This window comes from Pipistrellus hanaki (assembly GCF_964339955.1).
Source record: "Pipistrellus hanaki genome assembly, chromosome: 8".
Classification (NCBI taxonomy): Eukaryota; Metazoa; Chordata; class Mammalia; order Chiroptera; family Vespertilionidae; genus Pipistrellus; species Pipistrellus hanaki.
In genome coordinates, this window is record NC_140510.1 from 8,793,503 (window position 1) to 8,806,720 (window position 13,218).

At 45.4% G+C, this 13,218-nt stretch overlaps 1 protein-coding gene across 13 annotated transcripts in view; it reads left to right on the forward strand.

The window, feature by feature from the left end:
* The window catches only part of CLASP1 (cytoplasmic linker associated protein 1), a 221,949-nt gene that overhangs the window by 81,401 nt on the left and 127,330 nt on the right, over nt 1-13,218 (forward strand). For all 13 annotated transcript variants that reach the window (XR_014795731.1, XM_084892205.1, XM_084892201.1 and 10 more), the window contains exon 7: nt 4,638-4,735. Coding sequence is in view for 12 of the 13 variants with exons in the window: in XM_084892205.1 (XP_084748331.1) it covers nt 4,638-4,735 (98 nt within the window). In the remaining variant the exon portion in view is untranslated. The remainder of the gene's footprint in view (nt 1-4,637; nt 4,736-13,218) is intronic.

The following is a 13,218-nucleotide window of genomic DNA, read 5'->3' on the forward strand; positions in this document are numbered from 1 at the left end:
AAATAGTTAAAATCCAAATACAATTGTTAGATATTTTTATTTATGGAATCATACTGCATGTTTAGCATTAAGTTAAAAATTCTAAGTTATCAAATGAGTTTTTTGGCCCCCTTCCCTTTTTGTTTTCTGTGGAAAAGGCCTTCGCAGAGGCCGCACTTGGAGGGCCCTGCTGTGGTGCCCCCTGGTGGGGCAGAAAGCCACTGGCTCGTTGAACTTGTCCCTAATGCAGTGGCTTCCTCAGCCACGTGATGTGAATAGTCCCGCTGGGCCCTCGGGAGATGGACGTTTCTGGTAAACGAGGCTGTGCTCCCTGGGCAGCTGTTAGCGTCCGGCAGAGTCAGTGTTCCAGACTGAGTGCTCAGGGCCATGTGCTCACACCTGCCCCCGGGGGTTTGGGCTGCATGTACGAGTGCGCAAGCGCAGAAGCACACGCGGCGCGTCCCCAGCACCCCTGCCAGGAGACTTCCCAGCCGCTCCTCTGATCCTGTCCACATGGCCATGCCTCCTCCACCTGAGGCGCTTTCTTCCATTGGTTTTCTCAGAGTGAAAGTGGGGGAGAGACACAGAGGGAGACACCAATGTGAGAGGGACACATCGGTTGGTTGCCTCCCACACGCACTTGGACCAGACACCAGACATTGAGCCCACCACGTGCCCTTGACCGGAATGGACCCAAAGACCCCCTGGGCTTGGCCGACGCTCTAACCATTGAGCAACCGGCTAGGGCCTGCCTTTAACTTTTTCATTAGTCTTTCCTGCTAATCTCTGGCCCTTGAGGGTCAGGACTGTAACTCCTCCTCTTCCTTGTCCCAGGACTGCCTTCCAGGAGTGTGAGGGCTCAGGAGACACCCACAGCTGTGTGGGTGACTTGTCCTTCTCAGCTGTTGTCTCCGGCCAGAGGACAATAGTGTCTGGGCAGTGCTGCCTGCGCTCCGGGCCTCCAGCTCTCCGCCGGGGTTCCTGGCTCTGCAGGAGGCCGCTGACACTGGTGTGGACTCTGGATACCCCTCCCTTAGAGGCCGCGAGCTTGTTTGGGTGTTGGTCTGAGGGCAGAGTGACTCGCAGGGGGAAGCCCTCAGGAGCTCCTTGGAGTGGCCGCAGGTAGAAGTGGAGTGTTGCTTAGGATGCTTTTGGCTCCAAGTATCATTTCAACTCAACATGGCTGGAGCAGCGGGGAGAACGCATTGTCCTGCATATTGAGGAGGGGCTCTAGGTCTGTAGGTGAACAGTTATTTCCCAGAGACCGGCTCAGTCCTCGGGCTCTGTCCTTTGCAGCTGTCCCCAAGGCCACAGCCAGGCCCTGCCCAGGCCCCGCCCAGTGCCTGCACGCTCTGCCCGCCTGGTTGGCGGAAGCTTGGTGCTTCCTGTGTGCCTCCTGCGTTAGCTCTCCTGTACCGAAAGCTGCCAGCTGCACGGACACGCTGAGAGTGAGTGCCTCTCAGGTACTTCTGCCGCTGATGAGACAGGGCCAGTTTAGTTCCATCTGTGTTTCCTTCCCCAGCCAGTATTTTGAAGCAAATCTTAGCATTTCATTTAATTCTTTAAAAAAAATGTTTTTATTGATTTCATAGAGGAAAGAGAGGGGCAGAGAGATAGAACCATCAATAATAAGAGAGAATCATTGATTGGCCACCTCCTTCACACCCTTACTGGCATGTGCCCTGATCAGGAATTCAAACGTGACCTCCTGGTTTATAGGTTGATGCTCAACCACTGAGCCACACATGTCGTGCTCATTTAATTCTTAAATATGTAAGAGATAAGATTCTTTTCAAACATAACCTTAATACTGTATTCCCTCCTGTCCACCAGGAACGACTGGTTCTCATGTTACCACGTGCCCCGTCAGCGAACCCTTTCCCTCAGTGTCGGGTGTTTTTGGTGTGTCCTGCATTTCTCTTTGCAAGGGCGAAGACACAGCTCCTGAGTTCCCTGCAGCCCCTCACTCCTCAGGTTTCCTGTGGAGAACCCCATCCCTTCCCTGGGTTACACTGAGATTTTACCTCCTGAGCTGAGGGCAGTTTGACAGGGGCTCCGTCAAAGGCAGCGTGCTGATGTCACACACCATAGGAAGTCTGTTCTGGATAAGGACTTCAGTGCACATCTCTGAGTGTCTGAGGACTGTTGGTCTCAGCACGCCCTGCGGCCGGACCTGGACTGTGCCGCGAGCGGGAGCCTGTGCCCAAGGCTGCAGGCCCTGGCAGTGCGCTCGAGGCCCCGCGCAGTCAGCTTACTGCACCCTTCCTTTCTCTGGAGCTGAAGCCTCCCTTAAGCTGTAAGACTCACAGGGTTCTCTATTTTGACACCCTCAGTGGAAGGCAGTGTTCTAAGGGGAGAAGGATGTGGGCCTGCACTCAGGCGGCAGCCAGCCCCCACCCTGCCATCGCCTGCTGTGGGCCCAGCAGGTGGCTGGCCTCACCGCCCCAAACCCGGTCCACAGAGGCCTTGTGAGGATGGCTGCAGAGGCAAAGACCTCCGATTCCTAAAGCATTCAACTCAGGCCCGGCAGGTAGTGCTGAACATGTGGGGCTCTTGTCTTGTGCTGTCCCACTGGCCTGAAATGTTAGGGTTCCTTCTTGTGAGTTTGAGGTAGACAGAAATACACTTTTTTTCTGAACATTTGAAAGTGTCTTATAGACATATTAGTCCTCATGCTTTACTGTGCATCTCCTAACAACAGGACATTTTCTTATATAAGCACTAGTGACCTGGTACACGGATTTGTGCACATTGAAAGGAAATTAATTAGAAGAAATATTTTAATATCACTATTCGCCCTTTCTCTATAATAAAAGAGTCAACCAAATTCACGATCGATAGTGACACACGTGTGTTTGGTGCCAGCGAGAGCTTTGTATGTATGACACATGTACGAGTCAACTTAGCCTTTTATAGATACAGAATAAACTTGCTTAATTAGACCTGCTTTCTGATGTAGCTAAACTTTTTCCAGCCCAGTAAAGCACCCCAACGTCTCTTTAAGATAATTGTCAGCAACACAGCAGTAACTATCAACATGAATCAGATTATTATTGTAGATCACGCAGGGAGCACAAAGGGTGAAATATTTAACTGCAGCAGTGTTTGACTATATTCTGCGCAGAGAGAAAACCTGAAGTCGTTTTTCAAGGTCCACCATTTCTTCTTTTCAGTCGGGTCAACTTTCTAAGCTTTCCAAATCTCCATTTTCCTAATGAAAAGAAAATAGGATTCCACTGAGTCTCCTGTTTACCTACTCCTGTGACTATCAAAGGACTTCTGTGAGGATCAGATGAGATGAAGCATGGGAAAACGCTTCACAGACATTTAAAGTGTGAAATGTTTGCACCTGGTTATAAAGCAAGTTGTGTTCCTGGGCTGAAGAAACTGCAAGGAGGCTAGGCGCTGCCAGGAGAGGAAGCCGGTGTTGCTATGTGACGTTATTACCTGGCGCCCACAGTGGCTGTTTCCGGGCTGGGCTGGGCTGGGCTGGGCTGGGGTGTGGGCTGCATTTTGCGCCGTGGGTTCTCCGCAGTGTTGGCTGTGATGTGATGGGCTGTTGCTGCAGAGTGGTGTCAGGGCCTGTCTCGCTTGGGAGAAGCTGAGTGTTGCTTTGTGGGTGCCAGGTCTGTGGTGCCATTTCTCTGTGCACATTACGGCAACTCCTGTGTTGAGTGCCTACCCTTGGTGGTCAGTGCATGTTATAGCAACCTGTCAGACCCTTGGACACTTAGCACATTAGCCTTTTATATATATAGATAACTCATTTTCACATTCAAAAAATTTAACATTGATGTAATGGTAATGTGTGATAGTTCATACTTGAGTTTCCCTAGTTTCTCTTTTTTTAATTTCATTCTGTCCTTTAGCCTTATTTATTGCTGCCGCCTTCATTCATATTCGTGTTTGCCCTGGCTGCTTACTTGTTCTTCCCAAGGCTCACACCCTGCACTCTACTTCTAGGCCCTCGTGCAGGCTGCACCTCACTTGGCAGCTGCCTCATTGGTCCTTTCCTGGTAAAATGCACATCTAGGCACATTTTAGTGGTCCCTTCCTCTCCCAGAAAACATTCTTGGTGTCCTGTTCCCTCCCTAAACCCCCCGCTCTTTGTACTCCTATATAAAATGCTTTTTATGACAGCCTCTCCGGTGTTCAATGTAGAATATATGGAATTTTCCCCATTTCCTTTCTAGAACCATGAATGTTTTTCCCATTTTTAATTTATGAGCTTCTTGAGTACAGGGCTGTGCTGCCCATTTTCCTTACTCACTAAGTGTTTGACCCAAATCCAGGATACTTTACATGGTGTTTTATTGTCAGTGTAATTTATTTATTTGTATTATTTTCTAATTTGGAAAGATAACCTGAAATTTTTAGTTTTCTGACATCATCTTAAAGAATGAAAAAAAATAAGGGATATGGACTGGAATATGTATATAGGAATAGGACCTAACCTTTTTCTACTCTTTGGGATTGTACCTGCAGAGTCAAAACTGTTAACCATGGCTTCATCTGGTCAAATATCTAGAAAGGGTTGTACACACAGTTGCATTGGTAAAATGGCGATGAACTTGGGGTGGTGTGTAGCCTGCTGTGTCCCAGCAGGAAGTGCTGTGGGATGACACTGAGAGCTGTAAGATCTCTTCTTTTACATCTAGGTTCGAGATGCAGCAATAAACAGCTTAGTGGAAATTTACAGACACGTAGGAGAACGTGTGAGGGCAGACCTCAGTAAAAAAGGATTGCCACAGTCCCGGTGAGTTCAGACTTTTTTTTCCCCTTCTTCTGCTCTTCGCCTTACTACTTTTCAGTTAACATTTTGGTTTGCACTACTTCTTTTGTTGTGATAATTTTTTCATAGAATATATGTTTAGTGGATTGGCGATGGGAGATCTTGTCCTGATCGTCTGTCAGGGGTCCCTTCCCATCCCAATTCCTCAAAAGTCAGAAAGATTCTCTCACCAAGACAACTATCTAGCCAAGCCCCAGGCCGTCCTCTGATTTTAGAAGCATATTGAAAATGGATGGATTTTGAAAATTCACTGTTCTTTTGGTTCAGGTGGTTCTATATATTATATACACATAGCGCCTAGTTATAGTATGTGTTTAGAATATATTTGAGTGAGTGGAGCCTTTCTAAGAATGAGTTTGGTTTGGAAAGCATCTTTGAAATGGTAGTTTTCTGTTCATTTATGCCAGCCTCGCCACGAAGTAGCTGGGGGTCAGCGTCTTATCAGACCCAAGGCCACTTGAGTGCACAAGTGTCTCTGCTGTGTCCGAATCTAAAAGTTAATGGAGAACTGGATGTTCATAGTTTGAACCGGATTCAGAAATCTTGCACCAAATGAATTCCAACCCCCTGCTCTGCCCATTCCTTTAGGGAGAAAGTAATGTGAAAACCTGGGAGTTAGAGGTGGTCTGGACTCACAGAGCAGCTGGACAGAGCCTGTCCTCATGGCCACGGCAACAGCAGGGGCCCAGAGACATGCAGGAGCTCACACAGCCGAGGCAGAGCTGGGCCCGAAGCTGTTCTCTGCCCCGCCTTTTCCTTCCTCATCCTGTTTGACACGAGTTTACAGAGCACTTAGACATGGGATGGAATGTTGGATTATTTGAGTCTTGATGTCCCTTAATTGGATATGACAGTGAGCCCCTCACCCTAAGGTAGGGGTTCCAGGAGAGTGGAGTATATAGCTGAGTGGGTCTATATTCTTTCTTGCTGAGTCATATCGGACCCAGTATCGCTCTCACTATGGGCCCTGAGCTGTGCACAAGACCATGGGTTGGGCCTGTAACTACTCTTCATGTGTTTTACAAAGGTAATCCCTGAGAATAGAGTTTTCATGCCCATGGTTTTATTAACCTCAGCCTTCTGAATTTTGAATGAATGATGGTGAGAGCAAAAGTTAAAGACAAAACTATTGAACAATCTCTTGGGCAGCATTGGAGGGAGGGCACAGATGAACAGGCAGAGCAGGGGCTGGAAGGCAAGGGCTGTTTGATGATGTCATGATCATTGTTGGGAAAACAGCCTTAGGCAGTGAGACTCTTTCCTGCTCCAGTATGGTTCACCATGCTCTGCAGCTCACAGGGGCCGGGGCCCTGACCGGACTGGCAGTGTACACAGCGGGTCCCTGGGTGACGCTGGAAGGTGGCTGCGGTGAGATCTGGAGGTGGGCGCAGGAAGGAGCCGTCACAGGCTGGACGGCTGTCCGGAGATGCCTGCTCGCAGAGTTGGCCCTGGGCTCTCTGGAAACTTGTATTTGGGGAGGGTTCGCGGTGTCCCCAAAGAGTGAGATAAGAGTGGCTCAGTGTGCCCCGCGGCGCAGGCCTTTGCTGAGCCCTGCTTTTCTTCAGGAGTCTGACCCTTTGGGAAGTCCTGGGCGGAGGGTTCTGTGTGACTAGCCCCAGTACAGCCTCCAGCCCTGAGGCTGAGGAGCAGCCCGCCTTTCTCAGGCTGTCCCCACCCGTTGCTGGGAGATGAGCCATGTCCTGTGTGACTTCACTAGTGGCGGCTCTGGGCAGCTTGTGCCCGGTGCACCTGCTCCTCCCCCTCGCCCCTTTCCCATCGCTGGCTTTTCTCTGTGTGCTTTTACTATGGTTGTCCTGTAACAATCACAGCCGTGAGGATGACTATAGGGTGAGTTCTGTGATTGCATTAGCAAATGGTTCAATGTGGAAGGGGCCTAGGGGTCCCTCAGCACAGTGTGTTTTAGGGAAGGTCCCAGAGGCAGTGGAGGCCACAGCCCCAGGCCTGTGTCATGTGTGCTTCCTGCTAACCCTTAAAAAAAATTTTTTTTTGAGATAGACACGTCAATCAGTTGCCTCTCATACACGCCCCGACTAGGGATCAAACCTGTAATCTGGGTATGTGCCCGACCGGGAATCAAACCCACCACCTTCAGTGTTGGAGTGAGGCAACACTCCAACCAACTGAGCCACATCAGCCAGTGCCACATACTTTTAAAAAATATAAAAAGCTGCAGAAGTGCCGAAACCGGTTTGGCTCAGTGGATAGAGTGTCGGCCTGCAGACTGAAGGGTCCCAGGTTAGATTCTGGTCAAGGGCATGTACCTTGGTTGCGAGCACATCCCCAGTGGGGGGTGTACAGGAGGCAGCTGATCGATGATTCTCCCTCATAGATATTTCTAACTCTCTGTCCGTCTCTCTTCCTCTCTGTAAAAAAATCAATAAAATATATTTAATTAAAAAAAAAAAAAGCTACAGAAGAGCTGGGCTTCTGTAAATAGGAATGGGGGTTTCTGCTACCTTATGTTATCTAAAAATTTCCCCCAAATTCTGAACCAAATGGAGAAGATAGTCCTGTTGAAATGGACACACACGGTTGCAGCCGTTCTTGTAAATGTACAGTGCTCGGAGGACGAGGCTGGCGGTTCTTTAAAAACGTGCTCCAGTGAAAGAAGCTGAAACCAGGTTTCTTTGGATTTATTGCAAGACAGTTACCTAAGGCCTCCACTGTGAGTGTCAGAGGCTCTGGCTGCCCCTTCATTTTGTGGGGGACGTGTCCAGACGGAAGGAGACTTGGAAAGAATCCTGCTGTTGTTTGGAGAGTCAGCATCTGCTCTGTGCGGCTCAGATGGCTCACTTGAATACTTGACTATTCTAGACCTCTGTTACATCATTATAGATTTTTTTTGTTATTATGTGAGCAGAGCAGATTTTTTAGCTTAGCAGGATTCCATAGGGCTAATAAAGTATTGTAGAATTTGCTTAATGCTTCCTAAAACTTGGGTTTTGTCCTAGAATGAAAATGTTGACCACCTATGCGTTTGTTCATTGAGAACTACATTGGAGAAGGTGGTTAACTATAACTCTGAAAAATACGTAATGAAAGAATGCCTTCATCCTGTCAGCCGAATAATTTCAATAAGAGCAAACTCATTTGAGCAGCAGTCTTCTTTGTGCATTTCACAGTGGGGAGATGCCTTCACTTCGGAGGAGCTGGAATTATGTGTTTGGGTCACGTGTTAAAAGCTATTTTAGCCTTGCTGTCTGGTAGCTAAAATAAAACTGAGCTGCAAAATAAAGCAGAGATTTCCAACCAAGTCTTCATGTTAGGTCTCTCCCCAGCACGGGATGTCAGCATTGCTGAGCTGTGAACTTCAGTTAGGATAGTCAGTGGCCAATTTACATGGTTTAAAACATTATTTTCACAGTTCATGCACATGATATGTGCAGAAAGTAAGTACCCAGTTTGTAGCTATTTGTAACATGCCATATAGTTGTGTGGTGTTTGTGTGGCATGCTGGGCAACCCAAGTCTAAGTGGATCCCTGTCACTCCTGCGGCTTACTTTCCTAGACAGGCCACGGCATTCCCTGTCTGTCCTCATGTTGAATATGCCGACAATATTTGCATTCGATGTGGTAGTGAGCTGTGGGTAAAAGACTGCTGCTGTTTGTCTCTGGAGCCATCGTTTGGGAACCAATTGCCTGAAACAGCAGCTGCTTTAGACCTGAAGATATTTAATTTGCAGAGGGAGCCACCCATGCCACCAGATGCGTTGTGACATGTGGTACACTCTGCTGCGAACCTCAGTTTTGAAAGGCTCTCATAAAGTTTGTTTTGCTATTTCAATCTATTTAGAAATGTACGGACATTTACCAGACATTACTAGTTAATGATGGTATAGTTAAGGGAAAACGGAGACTTGCTTGCTGTAAATTTGCTTGCTAAAGCGTTTGTGCTGTGGAGAGGAGAAAAGCCGGGTGAGAGATGTGCTCTGCAGTATCTGCGCTCATTTCTGAGTTTTGGTGCTGCCGGTGACGTGTACCGAGAGCTGAGAAAGTGTGTAAGACAGCAGTTCTGTCCCCTCTGCCGTTTTCCTGCAGAGGCAAACGCTGTCGCCTGGTTTACGGCTGCTGTTGTACCTATCGCTCTGTGTCTAAATTCTGTGCATGTATTGCTAAAACTTTGTTTTTTCTCACATGAACTTTACTTTGCATCAGGGAGGGTACATTTCAGCTCTTTCTTTGTAACCTCTCTCATGTCTAGCTGCCATGGCCACACCCACCAAATACAGTCATGCTTTAATTTTGGTTAGAACATTTAGTTTATATTATAGTTAAGTATGCCATGACTATTTATATTTGGTGAACTCTGATTACTTTACCCCCCCATCCTTTTGTTTGTCCTGGGTTATTAATCATATTTCATGTGCAGAGTTGTCCACGTCGTATTCTGCAGGAGTGTGTGGATGTGCCTCGAGCCTGTACCTGGCTGCCGGCTGCCCCCTGCCTTCACCGCCTCATGCTCACTGTCCTCCTGGCAGCTCTGCCAGCACGCTCGGGCTTCACTTCTCCTTCTCTGCAGAGGCATCTGCTGTTTTTTGGGGGGGCGACCATGTCGTTTTTCTTCTTGGTTTTCTCTCTTATTTTAGTCATGCATATCCTCGATTCATTAGCTTTCTCAGAAAGGATGTGGAGGAGACTTTCTTTGAGTCTGAGAAGATCTTTATTCTATTTTCATATTGGTAGTTTGTCAGGGTTTAGAAATCTAGGTTGAAAGTCATTTTCATCCAGAATGTTAAAACTTATGTCCATGTATTCCAGCTTTTAGTGTTATTTCTACCGAGAAGTCCAAAGTCATTCTGATTCTTCAGTCTATCAAAGTAGATAACTTTGATTTTCTGTGTCTCTAGAGTTTGTCTGAAACTTCATGGAGTCTCGTAGGGACTATTTTCATTGTCTGGAATGCTGGGAGGGCCTTTCAACTTGGAACCTTGTGTTGTTGGATCTGGGCTAGTTACTTTAAAAATATATTTATATTTTTTTGTGTATATATATATATATATATATATATATATAGTAAATATAACAGTTAAATTATGACCACTTGGACTAATTTTCTGATTTCCCCCCTCATTTATAGCTGTAGAATTTTGCTGTTTTCTCTGAGATTTTCTCAAATTTATTTTCCAACCATTCTATTGGATTTTTTATTAATTTTTTTTTCTTTTTAAATTTATTTTCTAAGCTCTCTTTTTTGTTTACTGTGTTTCAATTTTATAGCATTCTATTTTCTTTATTTTTAAAGAAGAGCTTTCTTACAGAAATATTTCATATACTGTAATTTTCATAATTTACCATATACCTTTTAAAGTGAACAATTCAGTGGTTTCAGTATATTCACAAAATTGTATAGCCGTCACTACTGTCTAGTTTTAGAACATTCTCATCGGTCCAAAAAAGAAATCCCGTATCCATTAGCAGTCCCTCTCCATTCCTCTCCACTCCCTCCTCTTCCCTCCAACCCCTGGCAACAGCTAGTCCAATGTTTAATTCTATGGATTTGTCTTTTTGACATTTTAGGCAAATAAAATCACACAGAATAGTCTTTAGTTGACTGCCTTCTTCCACTTATCGTAATGCCTTCAAGGTTCAGTTATATTGTAGCGGAGTCATTTATTTTACTGCTGAAAAAAATGCCATGGAATGTTCTATATACCACTTTTTGTTTATCCATTCTTCTGTCGATGTACAATTTGAGTTGCTTCTGTCTTTTGACTATTGTGAATAATGCTGTTATGAAAACGGCTGTACAAATATCAGTTCTAGTTCCTGCTTTCAGTTCTTTTAGGTATATGCCCCAAAATGGACAGTTGCTGGATTATATGGTAATATGTTTAATTTTTTGAGGAGCCCCCATACTAATTTCCATAGCTGCCGCACATCCTAGCCAATAGTTATTATGTTCTGTTGTTTTGTTTTGACAATAGCCATCGAATGGCTATCTTATTGTGGTTTTGATCTTTATAGAATTTTTTATAGGACCTTTGTTGAAAATGCATTGACCATTAATGTAAGTATTATTTCTGTAATCTCAGTTTTGTTTCATTGATTGATATGCCTGTCCTTCTGCAAGTACCTCACTGTCTTGATTAATGTGGCTTTGTAGTAAAATTTGAAATCCAAGTTTGTTCTTCTTTTAAAGATTGTTTTAGCTGCTCTGGGTGTTTTGTGTGTCCTTATGAATTTAGCAATTTCTGCACAAAATGGCAGTTGGGATTTTGGTAGGAACCGAATCTGTAATGAGTTTGGGGACTAGTGCCATCATAATAATATTAAATCTTTCAATCCATGATCATGGAATGTCTTTTCATTTTTAAAGAGTCTTTAATTACTTTCAACACTTAGTAATTGTCAGTGGACAGGCCTTCCTCTTAAATATTCTATTTTTTTTTTAATAATAAATCTTTATTGTTCAGATTATTACAGGTGTTCCTCTTTCTCCCCTCTTCCCCTATAGCTCCCCTCCACCTGATTCCCACCTCCATCCCATGCCCTTACCCCACCCATGTCTTCATCCATAGGTGTAAGATTTTTGTCCAATCTCTTCCCTCACCCCTCAGACTCCCTTCCCCCTGAGAATTGTTAGTCCAATCCCTTTCTATGTCCCTGATTCTATTATATTCACCAGTCCATTTTGTTCTTCACATTTTTTATTCACTTGATTTTTAGATTCACTTGTTGGTAGGTATGTATTTTATGTCTTTTTCTTGTTAATAATTTTTACCTTTACTTTTTTTCTTCTTCTTCCTCTCCTTAAAGAACACCCTTCAGCATTTCATGTAATCCTGGTTTGGTGTTGATGAACTCCTTTAACTTTTTCTTGTCTGTGAAGCTCTTTATCTGACCTTCAATTCTGAATGATAGCTTTGCTGGGTAGAGTAATCTTGGTTGTAGGTGCTTGTTGTTCATCATTTTGAATATTTCTTGTCACTCCCTTCTGGCCTGCATAATTTCTGTTGAGAAATCAGCTGACAGTCGTATGGGTACTCCCTTGTAGTTAACTAGTTGTTTTTCTCTTGCTGCTTGTAAGATTTTCTCTTTGTCTTTTGCTCTTGGCATCTTAATTATGATGTGTCTTGATGTGTTCCTCTTTGGATTCCTCCTGTTTGGGGTCCTGTGAGCTTCCTGAACTTGTAGGTCTATTTCTTTCACCAGGTAGGGAAAGTTTTCTGTCATTATTTCTTCCATTAAGCTTTCAATATTCTGCTCGCTCTCTTCTTCTGGCATCCCAAAAATCCAAATGTTGGTACATTTTAAGCCGTCCCAGAGGCTCCTTACACTATCCTCACACTTTTGGATTCTTCTTTCTTTTTGCCTCTCTGGTTGGGTGATTTTTGCTTTCTTATATTCCAGATCTTTGATTTGATTCTTGGGGCATGTTGATCTCTAGTTGAGTTTCTGTATATTCTTTATTTCAGACTTTGTATGCTTAATTTCTGGCTGGTCCTTTTCCATTTTTTTGGTATTCTCATTAAGGTCCTTGAAGGTCTCACCAAACTTCTTGGAGGTCTCATCAAGTTTCTCAAAGGTTTTTAGAAGATTCTTGAGTAATCTTATAAATGTGATTTTGAACTGTGTGTCATCCAGTAGTTTACTCTCTTCCATCTCTCCCATTCGTGTCATGCTTCTGTGTTTCCTCATTTTGGCTGCCTCCCTGTATTGATGGAGTGGCTTAGTGTGGTCAGTGACCTATAGGGGTCAGTAGCTCAGCTTCCTCAATCACCTGAGGTGGTTGCTTTTGCTATATCCCTTTGTGGGCTTAGTGCAAAGTCTTGGTGTAATTAAGCCTTGATTGCTGTTGGTACACTGGGAGGAATTGACCTCCAGGCCAATTGTCTGTGAGGACCCGCTGTGTCTATAAAGGAAGAACTGCTGCACTGGAGACACACTTTGTTTCAGTGGGGCTTTGGTGCTCCCTTAGACCTTCTCCCTAATGTGTCACTTATGGGTGTGAGGGATTGAAACTGAGCACTAGAACTCTGGTTTCTGGGTCTCAATGAGGTTCCGGTCAGCTACCGTCTGAGGCCAGAAGCTACAGCGTGAACTTTAGTCCTGTCCTTGTTTGCCCCAGGTTGCAATTTTGCTAAACTCAACAGAGAGGGCCATTCATATGCAAAGTCCGATGCTTGTAGCTTGGATGTGTTGTGAGGGGCACAGTCTCAGGGCGACACTAGGCTGGGGCGTGGCCAACAGCAATGGCTGACGTCTCTCCGATGGCGTCCCTGCGTCTCCCCGCGTCTCCCCGTGTCTTGCACCACAGCACAGTAAACAATCTCAGCTCTGCAAGCAAGCCAGCCCCATTTTCTGACCCGATGGCAGACAGTCTAGCCTCTCCCCAGAAACTGGATTTCAGAGAGATCAGGCGCTTGTCTCTCTTCAGGTTGATCCACCAGCCTGGATCCACCGCCTCCGCGTCCACGCCCCCCTAC